This window comes from Zootoca vivipara, chromosome 6, assembly GCF_965207765.1.
Source record: "Zootoca vivipara chromosome 6, rZooViv2.hap1.1, whole genome shotgun sequence".
In the NCBI taxonomy this organism is placed as follows: Eukaryota; Metazoa; Chordata; class Lepidosauria; order Squamata; family Lacertidae; genus Zootoca; species Zootoca vivipara.
The window spans coordinates 71,050,952-71,070,125 of NC_142589.1; the positions used below are offsets into that span (position 1 = coordinate 71,050,952).

General features: G+C 47.6%; 1 protein-coding gene across 1 annotated transcript in view; it reads right to left on the reverse strand.

Moving 5' to 3' along the window:
• Nucleotides 1-213: 213 nt before the first annotated feature.
• Nucleotides 214-19,174, reverse strand: part of IGLON5 (IgLON family member 5) — a 132,276-nt gene continuing 113,315 nt past the window's right edge. The window contains exons 3-8 of the mRNA XM_035120981.3: nt 16,991-17,223; nt 14,006-14,125; nt 11,222-11,353; nt 7,850-7,970; nt 3,015-3,166; nt 214-1,863 (exon numbers count right to left, since the gene is read on the reverse strand). Coding sequence (XP_034976872.3) covers nt 1,763-1,863; nt 3,015-3,166; nt 7,850-7,970; nt 11,222-11,353; nt 14,006-14,125; nt 16,991-17,223 — 859 coding nt within the window. The 3' untranslated portion in view covers nt 214-1,762. The remainder of the gene's footprint in view (nt 1,864-3,014; nt 3,167-7,849; nt 7,971-11,221; nt 11,354-14,005; nt 14,126-16,990; nt 17,224-19,174) is intronic.

Here is a 19,174-nt window from a genome sequence, read left to right on the forward strand (position 1 = left end):
TCTATCCCAAACGTTGGACTTTTTTTGTGTGTGGTGCATGTGCAGAAGTGCTGAATACACAAAACCCTGATTATAATTCCATCTGAAAGGGAGCCTTTGAAGTCAGGGCTGGGGGGTCCCGAGATACAATCAGCAATAATGACTTGAGAACTAGGAAGAGCAAAGAAGAAAAGAGGAAGGAAAATAGAATAAAGACATAAATAAGGAAGAATTCAAGTGGCATGGTGCTTTTGTTCAACAAAGATACAGAGGAGATATACTGTTGTGGGTTTGTGCATATGTGTATGTGTGTGTAAAGGTAGAGAGGGGGATGGGAGTCCTTAGCTCAAGGGAAATTGCCGAGAAAAGATTTTGTGAAAAGTACAGAAAAAGAACACCATTGATTTTAGAGAGCTGGCAGATGTTCCAAGCAATGATTTTTCTAGCGGAATTATACACCCCACCCCCAATGAATGAAAAAAACAAAACCCAACCCAATCACTGTCAAAAGCAGGAAAATTCCTGGGCCAAACAAAGAATTAAACCAGTCATTCCCTCTTCCTGATTTCTTTCTATAGATCACATAATGTTACCTGGCAATCAACATTGTCAGGAGAAGTCATTCTTACCCCTGCGTTTTAAAGGGTGGAAACTCCATGCCTCAAAAAACTTAGCAGACTTGGTTCAATGACCTTCCAAAGACTCTGGCATGCCATCGTGTCTAAGGGCTGCGGGTTCGGTTCTTGGTGCTGGTCCTCAGACAGCGTTCGTGGAGTGCATCTATATGATGTCAGCCTCTCTCGCAATGCCCCAAAGGAGACCTCCTTCCTGCCTAGGCTGAGCTCAGCAGCCTTCCAAATATTGCTGATAGTTTTCCTGGCCCCAGGCTGCAAAAATAATAATAATAAAAATGGCCTGCAAATCTGTCTGAATGAATCTGTAAGGGGGCAGAAGGAATTCCGCCGCCTATGGAGGTTCTCAGCCCAGCTTGTAAATAATAATTAAAAGGCAAGCTCCTAAATGTTGTCAGCTGCTGAAATCCTTGCTCCCAAGCAACAGCGAAAGAAGGAACCAAAAGGGGGTAAAAGGAGGTTAAAATAACAGCAAGAACAAAACCCTTTGTGAAATCTGTATTCCGGGGTCTGTGCATTCGAAGGACAAAAGGTCCCATCAGCCCAAGGAGGAAAATGTTGCTGTTCCATTTACCGTGTTTCTCATATTATAAGACATGTCTTATATTTATTTTTTCCTCAAAAAAACACACTATGGCTTATTTTCAAGGGATGTCTTATTTTTTTCCTTCTCCTCCTGCCACGGCTGGCATTGCTGCTGCGCCTATCACTATGTCTTATTTTCGGGGTATGGCTTATATTCCTTGAATGCTTAAAAATCCTGCTATGGCTTATTTTATGGGTATGTCTTAAAATATGAGAAACAGGGTAAGTCGCAGAGGTGAGGGGTGGGGTGAGCAATGTCTGCAGTCAACCCTATAGAGCCCTGTGTCTTTTCGTTTGTGTTAAATAACAAGTTCAACTGGGAGTGTCTGAGATGGAGTGTGAAGATAAATGGCTGTAGAAACAAATGCATATTTTTTTTCCGTTTCGTTTTGTTTTCTTCTATCCCTCACAGTGATGGGGTTCTTGATAAATTTCATTTCTCTCTCTCTCTTCATCTTTTCCAGAAAGTAGAGATGCCTCCCCTTCTCTCTCTTTCTCTCCCTCTCTTGGATTCATTCCCTTTCACCTGTTTCCTTCCGTGTTTCTGCTTCATTTCCCCAGCCGCCCTAAACCTTAAACAGCAGAGTCACAAAGGCGGATGACAGCAGGCCCAGGAAGAGGGGAGATTCCATTCTGGAGGCTGCCATGTTGTCCAGAGAACCTGGTCCTAAGAGGAGGAGAGGAGAAGAAGAAGGGGGGATTTGTTTTAACCAGAGTGTTAGCAATAAAACTGGCCATCTCTACTAGGATTAGGCAAACGTGTCAATTTTGAGTTCCCTCGGTGTCTCATTTTTTCCAGTCTTAGAAGTTCCATTCTCCACAATTGTACATCACTTTGCAAATATTTTTTTTTTCTTAAAATTGGTTATCTCCTGCTTGGAGTACGGCAATGTGCTCTTCATGGGGCTACCTTTGAAGGTGACTCAGACAGAAACTACAACTAATCCAGAATGCGGCAGCTAGACTGGTGACTGGGAGCAGCCACCAGGATCATATAACTCTGGTCCTAAAGGATCTACATTGGCTCCCAGTACTTTTCTGAGCACAATTCAAGTGCTGGTGTTGAGCTTTAAAGCCCTAAACAGCTTCAGCCCTGTATACCTGAAGGAGCGTCTCCATCCCCACTGTTTGCTCCAGCTCCGAGGGCCTTCTGGTAGTTCCCTCACTGCGAAGCTAAGTGATGTTACAGTGAAGCAGGCAGAGAGCCTTCTCAGTAGTGACTTCCTCTCTGTGAAACGCCCTCCCATTATTATTATTATTATTATTATTATTATTATTTAAAATTCACCACCATTATAGTGTGCATTTCTCCTTTACCTTTACACCTTTCTCCATATAAACACATTTTTATGCAATTTTGTCTGATTAACACGTTTACAAAGCAATTCCCCCTAATATTATGCTTTTTGTGTATGCTATTGTCATTAACCGATGCATGCTTTTAAATGCACACATTACTAGTGCATGCAGTTTTGTACGCCTTACTTGCTTGGAGAGCAGTGTTGGAAAATTCAGAGATAGGTGTATTTTGCAAGAGGGCTGCACATTGTTCTGGGAAGTTCTAGTTTTCACCTTCTGATGCAAAGTGGATCAAATATCTCTCCCACCCACACTACTTCTCATATGCCCGGCCAGTCTAGTGGCTCTAGGAGCAAAAACTGAGGGTGCAGGTAGTGGCAGGCAAAATATTCTGAAAGTTGATTTAGCAGAACCATTGGGAGGAGAAGGCCCCTTCCTAGTAGGCCCAGGCAAGGTTAAGACACAACCTCCACCAGGGATGGGGGAGGTGATAGCAGGAAGAGGAGAAGAGAGACTCACTGATAAGCCGTAAGCTGACATTGAAGGAGCCTAAGTTGTTGGAAGCCAAGCAGGTGTAGTTCCCATAATGACGAGCAGTGACGTTGCTGAAGAGCAGCATGGAACGAGTGCGCTCATTCTGGATCTGCAGTCCATCCACACCGCCAATTACTCTGCTAGGAAAAGGGAGTGGGAGGAGAGCATGGGCGGGTAACATTGTTAAAGCATTGTGCTCTGAGAATACGGGGAATTATAGAAAATACCAGCTTGCAACTGATCTCATGCCCTGTCCCTGATTTGCCCATCATCAGCATTCTACTTCCTGGCTTCTTTTTGCATGAGAGTTAGCCCTTTGTTAAAGAGATATAAGTTTCCAGTGATGGCCCTTGTTTATTAGTTCGCACCTCCCACCACCACCACCACTGCAACCCTTGGAAGCTGCCCACATGCCCAGGCACGTCCGTGTGCAGTCAAAATCCCTGTGCACAAAAAGGGGGTCTTTACCCTGTTGTGCATTTGTGTTGCTAGATCCCTTTCCCTGCACCATGGTTTCACCCAAGCCGCTGGTAACTTGCGAGGAGGATTAGAAGCGGGGACAGAGGAAGTGGGCAGGGGAGATGCCAAAAGGGGACACTTTTCTGGCAAACCGCACATAGGTATCAGTCCGAACCAAGTCAAGAAATTGCAAAGGGGCAGCTTGTTCATGCATCGTTGGAGGTGCTCTGGAAAGGAGGCTAGGTGTTTTGGAAGCCCTTGAATCCTGAGAGGCATTTGGACAGGGGGTGTTTCAAAGGCACCCCCTGAAATCAAAAGCTACAGGAGGCGGGGAGGCTGAATCGGCCGATGCAGTCCAAGGGCTCCCTTTGCAGTTTCCACACCTCTCTATGCTACCTTCCCACAGTCCCAGTGGCTGTTTATCTCTGCTCTGGCCTGTCAGACAGGCGATCCATCATCTGTTGGACCACAACCCCCACAGCGGCAGTAGATCTGGATTCACCTGCCTCCTTTTCTCTGATACGGTGGTGTCTGTCTGTCTGTCTGTCTGCGTGTGTATGCGCATGCACATGCACACATGCGTATTGTTGCTTGCCACTCCTGAGAGGGAAGCTTCTTCTTTATTAACTGTGGCAGCAAGGATGGTATATCCCATGCCAGCCCTCCTACCAGGCAAAGTATTCCACATACAGTCTCTCCTATTATCCAGGCTATTTTCTCTCCCCTCACCCCTGAGTTTTAAATCTATGAAGTCATCTAGCCTGGCTCGGTTTGAACAGCTGCAAAACCTGTGACTCACCAAATCGAATGCAGCTCAGCAACCATGTTATTATCTTTTTTTCCTCCCCTTGCTTGACCGTTGTCCCTGCTTTTGCACTCCTGAGCAGCCAGAAAGAGCAGGAGTTTTATTTGGTCTGCAGTGTGCTGGTTATTGGCTCAATTGGTTACAAGAAGGGATGGGAGAAGGAGGCAATTTCTGCCCTTCCTTGGTTTCTCTCAACCAGCGCTGCTTCCGTTCCCCTACAGTTCAGCTTCCACAGAGATCTATATGATTCATCTCACCATGGCCGAAATTTACACCATCTAGTTCAATCTCCTGCTTGTTGCGTGAGTTCCAGAGCAAAAATAAAAACATGAGAAGAGCCCGACACATCAGGCCAATGGCCCATCTAGTGATGTGTCCTGTCTTTGCAGTGGCCAACCAGAAGCCAGACCCGAGCACAAGAGCCCTCACTCATCCTATGGCTTCTAGCAACATTGCCACCGCCAACCAACCTGGTGGTTGCCATTGATAGCCTCCACCTCAATGAAAATGAGCATTCTTCACAAATGGTTGTCTCACTTCTACTCACAGACCTCCAGTGAAGGAGAAACCACTACCCCTCTAGGAAATGGGGTTCTATTATTAAGCTGCTCTTAAAAGTCACGAGGTTTCTCTTAATGTTCAACCAAACAAATACTCTGTCCTTTGGGGGCGGCAGAGAACACTCCTTTGCCTTCACCCGTGCGGCAGTCTTTCAGGTTAAACACTGCCTCCCCTTCCGATGCTACCACTCTGATCAAATTTAGAGCCCGCTGTCACTGCTTTGTAAGTAAAAACAAAAATATTGGGAGATTCTGGACATGGAATTTGCAATTTGGCCCTTAGCCCCAGCTCAAATTAAACCCCAGTTGCTTGTTCATCAACCAGAACTTCAGAATTTTATGGCTTCTAACAATTTTATTGTATAAACCCCACATTACTTTTATTGACAGCTATCAAATCACTGGGTTGTTCTTTTTTTTAATGTCCTTGTGTGCCTGGGTGGCTTCCTCCTGCCCTCCGCCCTGACTTTTTGCATCTGATGTTCAGTGTGCCCACAGCTCTGTCATTGTTTCCTAATAAAGTAAGATAAAAACTCATGGTTTCTTTTCGCTGAGCAGTTCTAACCACAAACAGCTCCCCTGAGACGCAAGAGGTTTGAACCATGAACTGTTATCACCAAGCTAGCGTGGGAACACTGGAGGGAAACAACTGGAAGGCTGATTGGGAGATAATTGCAAATCATCTTGTCAGGTGTCAATCCCTGCAGAACCGGAACTTGGCTCCCGTAAGAGAGGCCTCAGCTGTTCAGCTAAGTACAGAAATTCCCTCCTCCCCACCTCAGCCTCTTCCTTCAGGAGCCTTTTTCTCCCCACAGCACTTACTCCTTCCTACCAAGTTAAGAAATGAATGCAAGCATGGAAAAGAGCAAAATCCAGGGGCAAATCTAAGGCTGTGCAAGGGCTGCGCATGCACTGGGTGCTGAGCTGGCGGCGGGGGGATGGGACGCTATCTCAAAGACTGGTAAGCAAGGCGCTGGGTTTTGGGAAGGAGGCATGAGAACTCTGACAGGGTCCTAGTGCCCTCCTCCTCCTTCCTAGAACCTAGTTAACACTTTCCCATATTTAAGAGGAGGTGAGAGGGCTCTAGGACCGGCCAGAGCCCCCACACCTCCTGCCCAAAGCCCAGAAGAGGGCGGAACAGAGGCAGAACAGAGTGGAGTGGGCTTATGCACACTCTGCCAACACAGCCCCCCCCCCAAGGAACGGAACCCGTGTGCAAAATGTGCACAAACCCCTAACCTTTGTTCCCATCACTTGACTGCAGAACTGCATTGCAAAATTCAGGAAAGCGTGAATTTCCATATTTTGGTTTGCTCTTTTGTTTCAGGAAGGGCAAATTTGATGGGTTCCCCTTTAAACGTGAACTAAATTGAATCTCTCCCTCATCCCCATAGTCAAGGGTGACGAGAGTTGTTGCAGAACAGCACGGGCTGTACAACATTGGCTATCCCTGCTACAGACCGATACAAATTGCCATTTCCCACCTGTACCAGGTGAACACAACCCACTCATCACATGCCAGGGCCTGCCAGGGAACTTGACAACCGCTCCCCTCTCTCCCCCCCCCCCATTCCAGGCAAGCAACCACACCACACGGTTTATCAAGCCCCCCGGGGGACGGGGGACTATACGTGACTGATGGGCCGTGTTCTGCTTGGAGAGTTACAAATTAATCTGCGTTAAGCGACCATGAGTACGCGCCGTGGGTTTGTTTAATAAGATTGCCATTTGGAAGGTTAAAGCATGCGGCGCTGTCTAACTAATGAGACACACAGCGAAGTTACATGGTGGGAGGGGGAGAAGAGAAGCTGCCTTCTACTAGGTCAGGTGATCCACTTGCCTATCTCAGAGCTCTGATTGGCCACGACTCCCCAGGATCCCAGGCAGAGAAGGGTCGTCACCATCACCTGCCACCTTGATCCTTTTCACAGGGTTTGAACTTGAGGCCTTCCACAATCATTGCCTGTGCTGCTGCCCCACTGACTTTCGAGTGCCAGTCCCAGGAATTCCTTTTCTTTTTTTGTTTATTTGCTTAAACAGGTGAGATTGGAGGAGGGCAAAGAAAAAGATGACTGCAGAGCAGACTTTCTCAAACTTGGGTCCTTAGCGCTGGTCCTGGTAGCTAGGGGTGATGGGAGTTGTAGTCCAACGCCATATGGGGACTCAAGTTTGAGAAAGGCTGCTGGAGAGTAACGACTGTCTTGCCAGATGGAAACAAGATCAAGCTCAGCAGCCAGCCCTGATTGGAGAATTGGGATGCACCTCTGATGCAAGCCTATCTCGGTCTTATCTTGCAAGATATTGGTTCCCACAGAGAATCCAGGGAACTGCAGGGCACTGATGGTTGCTGAGAATTCCCTCCCCATTCACAATGGCTTGGACTGTGCCTGCAGCACAACCAATACTAAGTTTACAGAATGACTGTACCACTTCAGATGGCAGGAGGGGGGCATCATGTTTTAATGCTGCAAAAAAGTGTGGGGGGGACATCCCTGCAAGTAGAAAACTAGCATATAAAGGGAGCAGGCCAAAATTAGAACCTTTCTTCCCGCTGTGCCTAGGTCTTTTTTTACTCCAAGTATTTTAAAGGGTCTTTTTGTCATTGTACACGGAGGAGCATTCAAACGCACCCCCCCTACACCTGCAGTAGTTCGGTCCACATTATCACCACATTCCACCACGTGGGTAGACCACACCAATTTTGCCCTGGGGAGAAGAAATGGCTTGTGTCAATAGGTCTTAAAGGAACACAGAAAGCTGCTTATGCCAGGTCAGGCTATTTGGACCCCTAGCAGGAGCTCTGCAGGGTCTGAGGCAGCGGTCTTTCCCCTCCCCTGCTAAATGATCCTTTCAACTTGGAGATGCAACTGACTGAGCCTAGTATCTCCGTATTGCAAAGCCACTAAGCTGCGATTCCCCCTCCCAAATGTATTGGAAGGATATCAATGTTATGGATCTCTGGCCACGGCCAAGAAATGGGCAGAAGAATGACTTACTGTTTGTCGTCTTTGAACCACTGGAATTCCGCAGGTGGCACAGCCATGGCCTCACAGCGCAGAAGTGCATTCTTTCCCATCGGGATGCGTGAGTCCTTTATATCTGTGATGGTTGGAGGGTCTGGGAAGAGACAACAGTTGATGTGGGAGGCATATATTAGTCATGATATGTGGTGTCTTAGCTGTTCCTCCATAGATGGTCTCCAGTTGCCAACCTTCTGGTAGAGATGCTTCCCCAAAGAATTCTGGGAATTGTAGTTTGTTAAGGGGGAAGGTTGTTAAGAAGCCGCTGTTCCCCTCCCAGAGCTGCAATGCCCAGAGTCAGTGGCGGACGAAGACTTTCCACGTCCCGGGGCAGCACCGGGGGCATGCACCCGGGGGCGGGCCATCGACCCACGCAGTGTGCATGTGCCGCATTGCCACACACAACACATGCGCAGAAAGTGTGCGGCACATGCACCGTGCACGCCGGCTTTATGCACGCGTGCTGCGTGGTGGAGCCACTGCCAGACCTCAGCGCTGTGCAGGGATGCTGCCGCCCGGGATCCTCCGCTCGCGGCTGCAGCGGCTTCATCCCCGCGCAGTGCTGGGGATGTTTGCCGGCGGCTCCGCTGCGTAGTGGAGCATCGGTGGAGGTGGGGAGAGGGTGTTGCCCCCCCCATAGTGGAGCCCGGGGCGGAGCGCCCCTATTGCCCCTCACTTCCTATGCCCCTGCCAGAGTTCACTGTGAACAGGGATCGATTGTTAAAGCACTCTTGGAATTGTAGCTCTGTGAGAAGAACAGAGGCCTCCTGACAACCCTCAGCGCTCTTAACAAAGTACAATTCCCAGAATCCTCTGGGGGAAGCCATGCAGTTGAAAGTGGTATCATATCGCTGTAAATGTATGGTATGGACGCGGCCCAAGTCAGGCTTGGGGGGAACACAACAGGGGAGCGTAAAGCTGTACAAGTTCCAAAAGTTCTTCTCTGGCTTGCATAACAATCTGAGCCAGAGAAGAATTCCCTGCTGCCCTATCATAACATTATAGGAAGTTGCCTTGTACTGAGTCAGATCATTTGTCCACATGGTTCAGTACTGCCAACACTAACTGACAGAAGGTCTCCAGGCTTTCTTACCCGGAGATGCCAGGGATTGAACCTGGGACCTTCTGAAAGCAAAGCAGATGCTCTACCACTGAACAACAGACCTTCCCCTGGCATCTGGCACCATCCTCCAAAAGAAGATGTCTTTGGAAGAAGCACACCTCCCATAATCCCCTACACCATGGCACAATGTTTGCCTGTGCAAAGGAGTGATAGAGAGGAGGGAGGAAAAAAAAAAAACCTCTCCTCTTCAAGCCCTTTTGCTGCTTCTCCCACTATCCCAGATTTAAGGGAAGGGAAGGTGAGGGGGAACCATGCCAACTGCATAATATGTGCCTTTTCACCTAGTATCATAAAGACCTCTGCTGAGAGAGAGGGAGAGGGAGGGGGGAGAGGAAGTGGTGATCCTAAGCCTTTGACTCCAGTGCTCCAGAACTTGCCCCAACTTTCTTTAGCCTTTCAAGCTATCAATCCAAGAGCCTGGTCAATATTTATAAAGCCTTTGAGAATCTGGGCTCTGCACATCTTAAAGGCCATCTTTCCCCCCACCATTTAAAAATGGGCCTCCCTGCCAGCAGCCTGAAGGAAGATTTTTGGATTTGATATCCTGCTTTATCACTACCCAAAGGAGTCTCAAAGTGACCAACAATCTCCTTTCCCTTCCTCCCCCACAACAAACACTCTGTGAGGTGAGTGAGGCTGAGAGACTTCAGAGAAGTGTGACTAGCCCAAGGTCACCCAGCAGCTGCATGTGGAGGAGCGGAGACGCGAACCCGGTTCACCAGATTATGAGTCTACTGCTCTTAACCACTACAACACACTGGCTATAGACCAGCCTAACAGCTCACATCTCCCTATTACTTCATTCTGCCATGTGTGTAAACCAGCCCTGAGCACTCATGTTACCAAATAGGTTGTGAGAATTGGCCACTGATGTCTCAGAAGGAAGAGGATGATACTTAAACTCCTCCATCCCCTTCCCAGTTCAGGGCTAACAGAAGCTTGGAGGTGATTTATATTAGGGACAAGATAGGATGGGAAAGGGTTAAGCATCCCTCTTCCAGGGCCACTTCTAATTTGGAACCCCCAGCAGCTGAATTATATCTATATGGATCAGGGGACTCATCTGTACTACTACTCATCATTTAAAACGTTATAAATGCGTTATTAAAATGTGACACCAGGGGGTGCTGCACATAGCAGGAATCTGTCACCATTGGGAAATTTCCTTGAGAGCCATATAACATTTTTTTAAAAAAATAGCCTTTAATAGCGTTTTTACAAATCATTGTAGATCCAGCAAAGCTCTCTTACGAGAGATCCAGTCAAGAATCTCATAGGTAATGTGTAGTTTAGCCAGGGGAGGAGTAGAAAAGACCATTATTAAGGGAGCAAAGGTCAGTCCCATGGTACATAAGATGTTAATACCCAGTGATTGAAAGCTGGGCAGAAGATTTGGGAAGTGGGAGGCAGAGAAAACACTTGCAGCTCCATGCTCACCCTTGGAGTAATTCCTGCATTTCTGATTCCCAGTTGAGGGCTGGGTCTCAGCTACGGATGGAGGAGAAATTCAATTCTGTTTGCATTTCACTGAGAAGTCACCTAAGACCCACTTCTCAAACCAAAACACAGCAAGCCTTTGAAATTCACACTTTCCCAAATTTTGTGATGCAGTTCTCCAACTAAACAAGATGCACAAGAGTAAAGGGGGAACCCCTCCCATAAAACTCCCCATATGCTCCATTGCAAAATTATTCCAGCACGTATGCACGAGAGTAAAGCGTGCATATAAATGCATATAATTGTGAAAATAATATGCAAAAATGTATTATATTGGGGAAAATAACTTTGTAAAAAAATGCACATGAAGGGAAAAAAATTTATATGAAAAGTTTTGCATTAGAAATCTGCATTAAAAATTCTGATGAATGTTTGTGAGGGTTTTAAACAAATAAAACCACAAATTGCTGCAAAAATGTAGAGGATTAAATTTAAACAGCAATAAAAATGATAGCATATTTGCAAAGCTAAGCAAGGTCTGGTATGGTTTCAGATTGGATGTGGGACTGCATGTTGAGATTCCTGCATTGTGGGGGGTTGGACTAGATGTCCCTCAGGGTCGAATGTTATGATAAGATTGAATTGGGGGGGGGAGGAAACTTAGAAAACGGAAATAGACAGATCCGTCCATCTCTAACTTTATAGCTGAAGCTCCACGCCCCAGACATTGCAACCCCTGATCTGGCTGAAGGGGACAGAACTAGGAGGCAAATATGGGGAGCACTTACAGTTGACAGTGATGAGGACCCGCTTGCTATCAGGTGTGGAGACTCCATTGACTGTGATGCACTCGTACTCCCCAGCCTGCTGCCTGTTGATTTCCGTGATTTCCAGGTACTCCCCTTCACTGGTGAACCCATCTGTTGGGGAGGGAGGAGGGGGGTGGCGGGGAGGGGGTCAGGGCCAGCAGTAGGGAGACAGACACAAACACAGACTTACACACAAGAAAACACATATGACAACAACACTGTTATCCACACCTCGGACACGCAGGGGCTGCCTCGCACCGGGGCTGTGACAACAGCGTAGGGGGTTCTGGGTTAAAAGTGTGTATGTGGGGTGGGGGGAAACAAGCTTACACAACCTGCGACGCACCAAGCCCAAACACATCCCAGCAATTAGGGACGGCATGTCTCCCGGGGGCTTGGTAAATGGATGAGCTCCAACCACCCCTGTTTTCGTGGCAAGGCTGGCACCAGGAAGGAGGGGACCTTCAGAGTTCCCACCAGCGTGCACCCGTCTGACACCAGCACCCCACAACTCAACCCCGGTTGGGGTTACAGCAGGCTCCAGCGGCGAACAGCAAGACCATTTTGACATTCTCATACGGCCACAATGTAGGTGAGGTGAAGGTAAAGGACCCCTGGACGGTTAAGTCCAGTCAAAGGCAACTATGGGGTTTGCGGCGCTCATCTCGCTTTGAGGCCAAGGGAGCCAGCGTTTGTCCACAGACAGCTTTCTGGGTCATGTGGCCAGCATGATTAAATCGCTTCTGGTGCAACGGAGCACTGTGACAGAAGCCAGAGCGCACAGAAACACCAATTACCTTCCCGCTGCAGTGGTACCTATTTACCTACTTGCACTGACATGCTTTTGACCTGTTAGGTTGGCAGGAGCTGGGACAGAGCAATGGGAGCTCGCCCCGTTGCAGGGATTTGAACCACCAACCTTCTGAGGCTCAGTGGTTTAGACCACAACACCACCCGTATAAAGCCCCAATGTAGGACCTCACCAGGGTTTTGCGGGGACATCAATATGGCAGCTTCTGAACTGCTTAATGTGGCCAACCCTAGAGAGACAAGCAAGCAGGAGGGCAGGTAGGCAGCTATCTCGGGTTCTATCCAAGAATGCTGAGATCCTGCCGCCATTTGTGTTTCCAAGGTCTGCCGCCTATTTTCTGGGAACTGTGTCCCTGGGGAAATCAGTGTTCCCATTTGTCCCTGATTTTATTTTCATCTTTCTGCCTTTGTAGAGATGCTTGGGAATGCCTTTGAAAGATGTTTTATTTATTTATTATTTACATTTATTAGCCAGCTGTTCAACTAGTCCTCTAGGCAATGCACAACATGAATTAAATGCAATAAAATGTCAAATCAGATTAAGTGACACACACTTAAACAAACAAACAAACAAACAAACAAACACACACACACACACACACACCCCTCTATAAGGGTACAGATAAAATACCTGAAGCCCTACCAAATTAGAGACTAAAATAGGAATCAATATCAGCTTTAAAGTATTGAAAGTCTTTTTTAAAAGTTTAAAAGCCTGGGGGGACACTAGGCACAGGCTATGGTTTAGAGCGGTTTGTCACCCCTGTGCAGCTCATGATACTGCTCTTTCTTCAAAACCAGGTGAGGATTTATTCCATCTTCCTGTGAGTCTGTATCTTAGGTTTCCCAGCAAGATTTAATTGCTGCTTGATTCTCCTCACTCCTCAAACACATTTTAGGCAACTCGACAAAACTCAAAATCAAATCTTAAAAATCACAATATTGTAAGTGTGAAAATCCCACACACCCCACAAGCTATGTGTGCTAAAGCAGCACACATACACAGGGAGCAGCTTTGCCTATGAGGTGGAGCTGGGCGTGCTGATAAACAAATCAAAGCTCTGCGCCAAGAAAAAGAAGAAAAGCTGTATTCTGAAGCTGGAATAATTAAGCACTGCCTTGTACAAGTCATGGGGAGGAGCGAAGGGGCTATGTTTAGCAGGGGATTAGATTCTCACTCTCTGCCACTGCAATATCTTTTCTGCCACAATTCTGGAATTTCACTAGCCATTGAAGATACTCTTTCAAGCCCATTCTGCAATTTTAAGGAGTGGAAACTTTGTTTGTTTACTTATTGTAAAAAAGAAAGAAAGAGGAGGTTCTAATTTCTGTAACCAGTACCAAATTTCACCTGCTTAACAGATGTACATGGATATGAGATTTATTTGGGTCGAAACCTGCTTTGAGATGTAGGCAATCGTCAGCTCTGATTTTATTTATTTTATTCATTAGATTTGCATGCCACCCTTCATCCGTGGATCTCAAGGCATAAAAATACAAAATGGAAACACTAAAGACATAATAAAAACAATAACCGGAACAAAGAAAACCCATACCCCCCCAAAAAACATACACACATTTAAAGGACACATTTAAAGGGGCATACAATGCTAATCAGCCAAAAGCCTGGTTGAAGAGGAAAGTTTTCACTTGGCACCTAGAACAGTGAAGGTGCTAGGCGAGCCTCCCTGGGAGAGCATTTCACAAATGGGGAGCCACTGCAGAAAAGGCCCTTTCTCATGTTGCCACTCTCTGAAGCTCCCATGGAGGAGGCACAGAAGGACCTCAGGTGGTGATTTCAGGGTCTGGGTGGCTTCATATGGTTCTAAGCTATAAAAACGTTTCCTTCTTCCTGCCTTAATTCATTTGCAGAGGAAACCAGTTGCTCAGAGGGGTGAGCAAGCTTCTGCCAGAACAGAGGACAAAGGGGATATCCTCTCCAGCCTCCCTTACCTTTCAACTGCCGCCAAGTTACCGTCGGCTCTGGCTTCCCCACTGCTAGGCAGAGCAGATTCACGTTGCTTCCCTCATTCACGGTCACTGCTGATGAAATGTTCACGATCCGAGCAGGGACTGCAGAGTTTGGAGGAGAGAGGCAGTGAATATAAAGGCGCCTCTGGCCTCCCAACACTAGGGGGCACTGTTGTCCTTGACACAACCCTAATGACAGTGCCTCTGAGGTTTTGAACAGCCAGCTGCCCTGCAGCAATTAACAAATGATTTTGTTTGACTGCAAAGCTACGCTCTGGTCACTTGACAACTTTACTTAAGAGCATAAGAAGAAGCCAAAGCCCACCAAAGCCAACATTCAGTTCTCACAGTGGCCAACTAGAGGCCTATGAGAAGCCCAGGAGCAGAACATAGCCAACATGGCTAGTAACCATTTACAGGCTTATTTTCAAATTCTCTTCTTGCATATTACATTCAGTGATAGTGCCAGGTATCAGCATCATTGGGTACCAGTTGGCCTCAACTTCCAGTAGGGGGCAAGGGAGGACCTTGGTAATATGGCAAAAGCCAAAAGTTGGCCCCCTCCCCAGCTCTTGTGCCACCTTCCCAAAGCCAGGTGAGCGAGGTGCTGGGCTTTGGGAAGGAGGTGTGAGGCTGTGGTAGGGTCTCAGAGCCCTCCTGTCTACTTCCCAAAGCTGGGAAAGCCTTAAGTAGGCTTTGGGAAGGAGGCAGGAGGAGTCTAAGACACCCTCTTGCCCCCTGGACCCTGTGTGTAGGAACCGGTTGCACTGCCCAAAATCTGCCTCTGCTGTTTATAAGAATCCTTGACCCTTCCTTCTTTGCTGGGACTGTTTTTTCACTTGGCCTCTCCAACCCCCGTGAGTTTTGGCAAGTGCAATGAGGAGCTGTAGATACCCTTGGCTCGTCTTGCCCTTTCTCCTGCAGACTGGGTCCAGAGGAAGAGGGCAAGCAAATGGGCAGCAGGAACGCTGTTGAAAGACTCATCCGCTGAAGGCAACTTGCATAGAGGCACCCATAAAACCTAGAGCTGACACTGATTACGTTCAATGTTCTGTCATGCCCTGGAGTGAGCAAGAGTAAGTATCATAGCTGCCAAGTTATCCCTTTTTTAAAGGGATTTTCCCTTATGCTGAATAGGCTTCCTCGCGAGAAAAGGAAAAACTTGGCAGCTATGGTAAGTATCTAGGATGGGCCTACACAGACAGAGAGACAGTGGAGGCTAGTCCATTGTGATTGTGGGACACCACCCATCCAACCCCAGTCTGCTCTTAGCCAGCCTGCATCTGCTTGCCTTATTACCTCCACTTGGTCCCAGGCGTGGCCTTGGCTGTCAGCTTCCTCCTCCTGTTCCTACAGTGTGGCCCATGTAGAACTCAGGAGGGAGGAGGATGGGGACATAACTGGAATTAGCAGGCTCTGGTGCCATCTACTGTTGGGCTCCCTGCCTTCCACCCTACCAGTCCCATTGGACGGTGCCAGCATGCAGAGAAATGAAGGTTTGATTTTTGAATCTTCATATCTGACTTGATGATGCCCCCAGCTGTCTCCCTTTAATTTATTCCACGGAAGTGTGGAGTTGCCATTAACACCAATGTGAAGCCCTACACTTGGGACTACATTGAGGGACACATATTCTTTTCCCACCCAACATCACTAACATTTAGTGGCCAGGGTACAGCAGATGGGGATTCCATGGGAGAAAATGCAATGTCACTCTGGGCACGGGGTCAGCAACGGAGCATTGCAACCCCCTCCACTTCTCCAGGGGTCCTTGCAATACATACTGGTCTTCTTATCGTGATGTCAGGCATTTTGCTTGTCTTTTTTGTTATAAATAGCTGTCCCACCCCAGAAACAGCTGCATTTTGAGTGCCTCTTCAGCAAATCCCCAGGCTAGTGCTTTCGGGGTTAATTCCCAATAGCTGCTTTCTCTGCCCCAGCGGAAGAGCCCCCGAGAAAGAAATTGCTTTTTTCCTGACTGGGCCTAATGATCCCCATTGTCTGCCCTGATAGGTTGGGGTGACGTAGGCGACGGCGAATGATGGAGGAGTTGGGAACAGCTGTTTCCTGACGCCCAGGCGCCTCGTTCCGGACCGGGGTCCAATCAGCTCCTATTGTACTGGCTTCCCAGCTCCAGCAACCGTGGGAAAAGGGGGGGGCTGGGTGTAATTATGGGGTGGGATAGTATTGCAGTTGTGGCTTTTGCCAATGCTGCAGAAATCCCGCAGGCGGCTGGGAACCAGCGGAGGAGAGGAGTCTCTGTTTGGTTTTGACAGCTGGAGAGAGATTCCAAGTTGTCTAGAGCCAAAGTGCAGCTCTCCTCTGAGATGGATGGGAGAGTTCTGGGGAGCTATACCTACGCAATCAGGTGCAAAGGATGGCAGGACTTTTGCGCCTTTGCTAGTTAGGCAATTTGGAGAAATGCTGCTGGAGAAACACCTGGTGCCGTCAGGAAAGGATTTTGAATTCTGAATTGTTTTAACCCACCCTGGGGCTGCTGCTGGTGGAGGGTGGGTATGAAATTATACTAGTAACAATAGTAACAATAGTAGTAGTAGTAAAGTAAAGGTAAAGGGACCCCTGACCATTAGGTCCAGTCGTGACCGACTCTTGGGTTGCGGCGCTCATCTCGCATTATTGGCCGAGGGAGCCAGCATACAGCTTCCGGGTCATGTGGCCAGCATGACTAAGCTGCTTCTGGAGAACCAGAGCAGTGCATGGAAACGCAGTTTACCTTCCTGCTTCGAGCGGTACCTATTTATCTATTTGCACTTTGACGTGCTTTCGAACTGCTAGGTTGGCAGGAGCTGGGACCGAGCAGCGGGAGCTCACCCCGTCGCGGGGATTCGAACCACTGACCTTCTGATCAGCAAGCCCTAAGCTCTGTGGTTTAACCCACAGTGCCACCAGCGTCCCATGTAGTAGTAGTAGTAGTAGTAGTAGTAGTAATAATAATAATAGCAATACCGTGCACAATGAGGTACACCTGCGAGGTGTGAGGCTTGTCTTGTGTCTGGAAGGAGCAAGTGTAGAGCCCTTCGTCATACACGTCCACATGGGTGATCATGATGCTGAACTCTGAGGGGCTGTTGGTCAGCAGCTGCACCCGTGAGTCAATGGACCACTTGTCATTGCCGGCGTACAGGATGTTGGAGCGGTTCAACCACGCCACACGCGTCACCTGCTGGTCTATGTAGCAGCTGCAGAGAAGGGAGAGGAATTAAGCAGCAAAGGTAAGCGGCAGAACGATGGGGTGAAAACGGGGCAACAGCAGGAGGAGGGGCAGGGCAGGGCAAGCTCCTATATCGGATTCTGAGGGATGCTGCAATGGACATAAGAACATCTGGATCAGGTCAAAGATGCAGCTAGTCAGCATCCTGTTCTCACAGCGGCCAACCAGGAGCCTATGGGAACACCACTGCTATCCTTACGCCTCCCCCCCCCAATGAACTTCTGATATCCACTGATATTCTAACCCCCCATGAACTTCTCCAATCCTCTTTTAAAACTATTCAAATTAGTGGCCATCCCTAGTTTTCAACAGAGCGAATTCCAAAGTCTAACTATGTGCCGTGTGAAGAAATATTTCGTCTATTCCGAATCTTCAAATATTCTGGATGGTTATGGCGAGGAAGGTCCGTAAGGTAAAGGTAGGAACGAGAGAGTTTCTCAATTCAGTTTCCTCTCAGTGTTTTCTTTTTTAAAGTTTCCGATTCTCTACATTCCCACATCAGTTTCCTATTTATTTAAAAAGCAAACAAAAAAAAGTTCTCATGAAAATTCATAAATGTTTTAGTGTGAATTTCTCCCAGTGTTACACATTTGTATGCAATTTGCACATTTTTGCAAAGCTGTTGCTGTTATATTATCACACACCCCTTCAAAAGAACGGTCCCAGAGCGGGTTACAGCAATGTAAAATACGCAATTAAAAACAGCTTAAAACAAATCCCCTGTCATTCTGCGTGATGCTTCCCACTAAATACATTTCCGAGCACAATTCAAAATGTTACTGCTGACCTTTAAAGCCCTAAACGGCCTCGGTCCAGTATACCTGAAGGAGCATCTCCACCCCCATCGTTCTGCCCGGACACTGAGGTCCAGTGCCGACGGCTTTCTGGCGGTTCCCTCGCTGTGAGAAGCCAAGTTACAGGGAACCAGACAGAGGGCCTTCTTGGTAGTGGCACTCACCCTGTGGAATGCCCTCCCACTAGAGGTCAAAGAGAAAAACAACTACCAGACTTTTAGAAGACATCTGAAGGCAGCCCTGTTTAGGGACGCTTTTAATGTTTAATAGATTATTGTATTTTAATGTTCTGTTGGAAGCAGCCCAGGGTGGTTGGAGAAACCCAGCCAGATGGGCGGGGTATAATTAATATATTATTATTATTATTATTATTATTATTATTATTATTATTATTATTATTGCATTTCCAGGCATGTTCTACCCTGATATACATGTAATTTCAGACATGTATTACTTGGCTAGGGAACTTGGCTTCAAAATTTGGAGAGTTTCAAAGGATGGGCTGTGCTTCAGTTCGCGTACCGTTTCAGAAAGTGCAAACTGAATCGAATCCCACTTCCTTCCAATCCCAGCCTTTGCACAACCTCTAAGAGGGACAGATACACAGCAAAAGCGCCCACATTGGCATTTATGCACTCAGGCCGTGGCAAGGGAGCACCCATAATCTCAAGGCCTAGGTTGCCTCCATGACTCCAGTCCAGGCAACAGCCACCATCTTGGGGCCTTGAGAGAACAGGGACCTCAGCACCTGAGCAATATCCTGCTCTGTATATCGCTCGGTTTGTAATCCAAGGGAAAGCCGGGCCCAGTTCCACCTCTGTAGCACACAACTGAGCAGAATTTATTACGCAGCCTTGTAATGTGAGGGAGAAGTGTGGCAGGAAGGGAGGAGAGAACGAAAGTACTCCTGAGTTTTCCTCACAGATTGCCGAGGCCTTTGGCGCTCTCTCCTTCTCTCTCTCTCTCTCTCCCAAGCCCTTTGAAGTCCAAAAGCCCATGTTATTACAGCTCTCTCTCTCTCTCTCTCTCTCTCTCTCTCTCTCTCTCTCTCTCTCTCTCTCTCTCTCTCTCTCTCTCTCTCTCTCTCTCTCTATCAAGCCCTAAAAACTTGAACACCTTCCAAAC